This window comes from Aristolochia californica, unplaced genomic scaffold (assembly GCF_029961685.1).
Source record: "Aristolochia californica isolate CCGP_79_NKW_82.1479 unplaced genomic scaffold, dmAriCali1.0.hap1 SCAF_3, whole genome shotgun sequence".
Lineage (NCBI taxonomy): Eukaryota > Viridiplantae > Streptophyta > Magnoliopsida > Piperales > Aristolochiaceae > Aristolochia > Aristolochia californica.
The window spans coordinates 46,164,321-46,169,619 of record NW_027181992.1 but is presented as its reverse complement, the minus strand read 5'-3'; the positions used below and the strand labels follow the sequence as shown (position 1 = coordinate 46,169,619).

Sequence of the window (5,299 nt, the reverse complement as noted above, 5' to 3'; positions counted from 1 at the left end):
TCAGGGCAGAGCTGCACGCACAGCATTTCTCTCCTTGTTCCCCTCCATGCAGCACGGGTAGTGATTCATCGTGAACACAGAATCGCTCTCGCGGTCCCTGATCAGCCTGCTTAAGACCTTCTTGTCTGGGATTCTCAGCCCCTCCGCTAGCAGCTCCAGAATCTCAAATGCAATGTCTCTGACTGCCTCTATACACTCCGTCACGGCAGAGCTGCACGCACAGCATGTTACATACATGAATTCATTGAAGAAATCAGATGGATCAAATGAATGAACTAATACCAGTTACCAGTTAATGCAAGCAAATGAGAAGATAAAAGATAACTAAGCAGCTAAAGGAGAAGTTTGATTAATTGGCAGAAGAGAAAGAGAGAGTTGGATACCAGAGTTGTGCTGGGTGCCTGGAAATAGTTTTGGATCGCTGAGCGATGGAGATGGGATTGGTGTGAAGGAGAAGAGACTCGACTTCTCCGGTATCTCCATTGAATCCGATGTTCCTGCATCCGTAGCCCATAGGATTAGCAGGACCGGTTCTCTGCTTTGCCGAAGCCGGCCGTGAGTAGAAATCCTGGCCTTCCGCTTCCATCCTTGCAATCACCTCGTGGGGGAAACCGTGATTGATCACCTGGAAGAAGCCATAATCTTCGCAGGCTTTCACCAAGAGCTCTGCCACCTGGGTCCTTTTCCGAGATAGATCAATCACCGGAAGACCCACTGTCCGGATCTTCTAGCCGCCGATTGGGTTTGCGTTCTCATGCACATGACACTGATTTTGATGGTTGAAGGCTGGGTGATAAAGCTTAGTCGCGGGTCTCTTTCAGTTTGCTGCCATGGATGCTCGTTCATTCTCCTATTTGTTTCCACTGTACTCCTTTGTTTAAACAAGGTAATTATTATGAAGAATCATTGTGGCATAAATAATCTAAATCGATCAGCATTCCTTGATTCCCACCATTTGGAGGTTGGGTGTTGGCTGGGTTGGGTTTACAGGTCTTGTCATCAAGCTGTTTGGAATGAAAATTTTGCCCTTTCAAAGCCTTAAAAAATTAAAATAAAACCTGAAGTTATGTTGGCCACAGTCGGGTAGCAGCTCTTTCTCTCTTTTTTTCTCCTTTGGGTTTTATTTAATGAACAAGCAAATGAAGCTCAGCCCATGAGATCCTCACGTGGCTAAGAAGAATGGACAAAGAGAATATAACAAAAGAGGGGAGAGAGAAAAGGCTAGACCCCGAGCCCCTCATGTGGAGAAGAAGAATGGACAAAGAGAATATAACAAAATAGGGGGGAGAGAAAACGCTGGACCCGGTGAGGGGGTTTTTGTCCGGGTACTTTAGTGCGTTTGGATGGAGCAGATTTGTGTCAATCTTATTGGTTAGTCAACATGACTCAGGATATGATCTTCATGCGCCAAACTTCATGTCATGTACATGATCATCCATGACTCGGGAGTTCATGTCCCAAAAGTAAACGGCGGAAAGTGTTTTTGGCCCAATTTTGATAATCATGTACATGACGCACGCACGGGGCTCTCTCTGGCACACACCGTCTCGTTCATTTCTGCTCATTTCGTTCCTGCACCCCTCTCTCGTTCCCGAAGCCCCTCTGTCGTCTCCCTAAACCCCGAGCTCTCTGCTCCCTCTCTCGTTTCCATCGTCCCTCTTCGGTCTCCCTCTCTATGACCTCTCCCTCTCGACCTCCGTTGTAGAGTGCGGGAAACCGAGAGGCTCTGCGACGGAGGTCGAGAGGGAGAGGAGAGGGAGGGAGGCCTTCCTCCCTCGGCGACAACTTCTCTTCTCTCTCGGCGTTCCTCTCTTCTCCTCCCCTCTCTCCTCTCCCTCTCGACCTCCGTGGCAGAGCACGAGAGGTTGAGCATCTGTTACAGAGCTTCTCGGCCTCCCTCTCGGCATACCATTGTCGTTGCCCGCTGGTTCGCCGCTGAGGAAGACGACGATGGTTTAATTTTTCCTAAGTTAGGAAAAATTAAACTATCGTCATAAAAATCATTAATTTATGAATTTTATTTATAAAATAATTATATATATTTATAAAATATATTCATTTTATAATTACTATATTAAAATAGTGATTTAATAGTCATAATTAAAATATTGTTAAAATAAATATTTGATAAATTATTTTGGCATAATTATTTGATTGCAATATTTAATTAAACCAATGGTTTAAAATTTTGTGATAATATATTATTAATTAATAATACATAAAATATATTATGTACAAATATATAGTGTGTTAAAGTTATGATTAGATCAATTTTTTCTCTTAGATTATTTATTTTTAGGTTAAAGTATATCGTATGTTATTAATAAATTAATAACTCAAGGTATTACTTTCGTTTTTGTTATTTATAACGTTATTTATTTATTATTTGTAATTAATCATGTGCATATTTCATTGGCTCATGTAATTACCATATTAATGCACAATAAAATATCTAATTCAATTAATACATATATTAATATATTTAATTATACATTAAATAACTTATTCGTGTAGTAATAATGGTTGTTTTACCTAATTTGGGGTTTAAAGATTATGTTGTAATTAAGTGTACTGTAAGGGTTTAGGGATTCTCTTGTTTTTTATGTTTTTCTCATGTTAGGGCACTAACACTGGAAACTATTTCCAGTGCACATAAAGTCATCGACACTAACACCAAGTGTGAAGATGATCTTCATGTACATGATTAACATGATCTTCATGTTGGACATGAACTTGAACTTCAAAAATCCATTTGGGAGACTAACCAACTCCCCCTAAGTTTGATTATTATTCCGGACGTTTGGAAGTGAAGATATGGGGTGTAGCTCATATGGTAGAGCCTAGGGGATGTATTGAATCGAACTAAACTTGAACCTGCATATGTTCGAGTTTAGTTTGATTTGAATACTTTAAACTGGAGCTCGAGCTCTAACTCAGCTTTGAGCTTAAAATTGGAATCGAGCTCGAGATCAGAAATTTGAACCAAGTTTGAGTTCAAGCTTCAATGGATTTGAATAAACTATCATAGAGGAATCCAAGACTTTGCAATGAAGTTTACTAATGTATAATAACCAATTTAATAGACCTAAAAGAAATAGCAAAATACCTCCCTTAAGTAAAAGTTGAACTTAATTGCCGGTGCATGATGCTACCCTAGTAGAGTTAGTCGTCTTCCCTTCATCTCCATCTCCATTGTGTAATGCAGTGCCTAATTCTGACCTGTCGGCGTCCTCCATTTCCGAGTTCAAACGTTGAAGCACTTGATTTTTTGTTCCATTACAGTGTACGAATGTCCTACAATCAGTGTACTTGTCCTGTTCATTGTTTCATTTATTAGCTCATGACTATTTATGTCCTGGTCAGAACCAGTGACTTTTGTCTGGTGTACTACTCTTCACCATTATTTTCCGGCAAGTTCTTTAGACCAGTAAACCCCAGATTGGATCAGTTCCTTGAACTGGTTTCAATAAGACTTAGGTCCTTCCCAAAGGCTAGTGGAAGGAGGGGTAGAAAGAGGGGAGATTGGAGAGTACTAGAGAAGAGCTTCTCTACCCCTTCCTGGGGCTCCCTCCCTGTCGCAATAACAAAACGGAGAAGAGGCTAGAGATATCAATTGTCCTCGCCTGAGGTTCTAACCAGTCGACCGAAAGCTCAAAAAGGAGGCAGGGCTCAAGCCTAAAGGAAGGAGAGTCCTTACTATCAAACAAAAACGACGAAGTGCTATGAGACTCCGAAGAGCCAAGGTCCCTTACTAGTCTCCAGAAAGCGCAATCGCCTCCGCTGTGATGGGTCTCCGCCATCTGTAACGCGATCCGGGAGGTGTCTCCTTCTCTTTTATGATCCCAACAACCAGCGCCATCACCAGCTCACTAGAGCTTCGATAAGAGGTGACCCTCAGCCCATGAATCATTCACGATCTGCAACTCAAAAGCCGCTTATCTTTTCTCTGTTAAAAGTACTTTCACCTCGATTTGATTGACTGACAATGAAAAAAAGCTACTCGTTTTTGGGATAATTAAACTGGGTATCGTTGCTCAATAATCTGGCTCCGATCTGTCCTACACACAGTGACAAGAACTTGTTCTTGACAGCAAAGAGGACGAGAAAAAAAGGCTGTGTACTCTTTCCAGGGGAGTCAGACGGAGTTTGCAGTTTGCACTGTCAAACATATCTTCTCCATCCCACGAACACGATAGGTTCCCAAGCTGGAATCGATAGAGAGAAGATCAAATAATGCGACTACCCATGTTCTGAAGTCAGTCACGAGTGAGTCTACAGAGAGTGTTTCATGAGAATATTTACTGTCTACTCGTCCATCACCCAAACAACATATAAAACAACGAAACTGATGCCTCTGCAAAGCATGTCTGCTCACATAAAACCAGGGAAGCCCAGAATACTAGAAATTTATTTTTTTAAACTTCTCATGTCGTCAATGCAGTGGAGCTTCTACTTCTCTGAATCTTTTTGAGATTACCTATTTTAAATTCTTTTATTAACTAAATACCTAAAAATAAGATTTTTTTTTGTCAAAATACTCAAATTCAAACTTAGTCGATGGTGAATTGCCATGAATAAGGATGCATTGTCAATGTGCCACATTACTCAACATTCACTTAAAAGGTTCTCTCTTTCGGGCAAATCTCGATACCTCCTAAGTCGAATGCTACTTGACTTAATCTACTCGTCTCTTTTCCTTCGTTTAAAATCGTATGAAAATGTCAAGATCGAAAGTCCGAACCTAAAATTAATGTTCATAAACTACCTTAATTCACCTAATCGATTCATATATTAATCGTTATACCAAAAAAAAAGCCTCTTTTCCTTCGTTTAAAACTCGTATAAAAATGTCAAGACCGAAAGTCCAAACCTAAAATTAATGTTCATAAGCTACCTTAATTCACCTAATCGATTCATATATTAATCGTTATACCAAAAAAAAAGAATGGACTTGCATCCTTACAAAAAATAAAATAAAACATAATACTAAATACTTTAAATAATAATAAAAATATTAAAAATTGAATCAATTAATAAGAGATTAATCCAAATTAAATAAAGGGTACTAAAAGAAATGCTACATATGAACTAACACCAACATAGGAATTTTAATTTTTCTTTAAAGTAAATATTGAGTGACGTGGCACCTGGATGGATAAAATTTGATGACATGGCAATTGACCATTGACTAAGTTTGAATTTGGGTATTTTGATAAGTATCAGTACTTTTAAAGGCATTTAGTTTTCCATTCATTTCTTCATGTTAAATTTCTTCTACAAGTATTTAACAAGATGGACA

General features: G+C 39.4%; 1 protein-coding gene across 1 annotated transcript; it reads right to left on the bottom strand.

The window, feature by feature from the left end:
- On the bottom strand, positions 1–586 carry LOC137959628 (gibberellin 2-beta-dioxygenase 2-like). Its single transcript, XM_068806984.1, has 2 exons — positions 384–586; positions 1–211 (listed from the first exon to the last, which is right to left on the bottom strand). The coding sequence occupies exons 1-2, from the start codon at positions 584–586 to the stop codon at positions 1–3; spliced, it is 414 nt and encodes a 137-aa protein (XP_068663085.1).
- Positions 587–5,299: the final 4,713 nt, after the last annotated feature.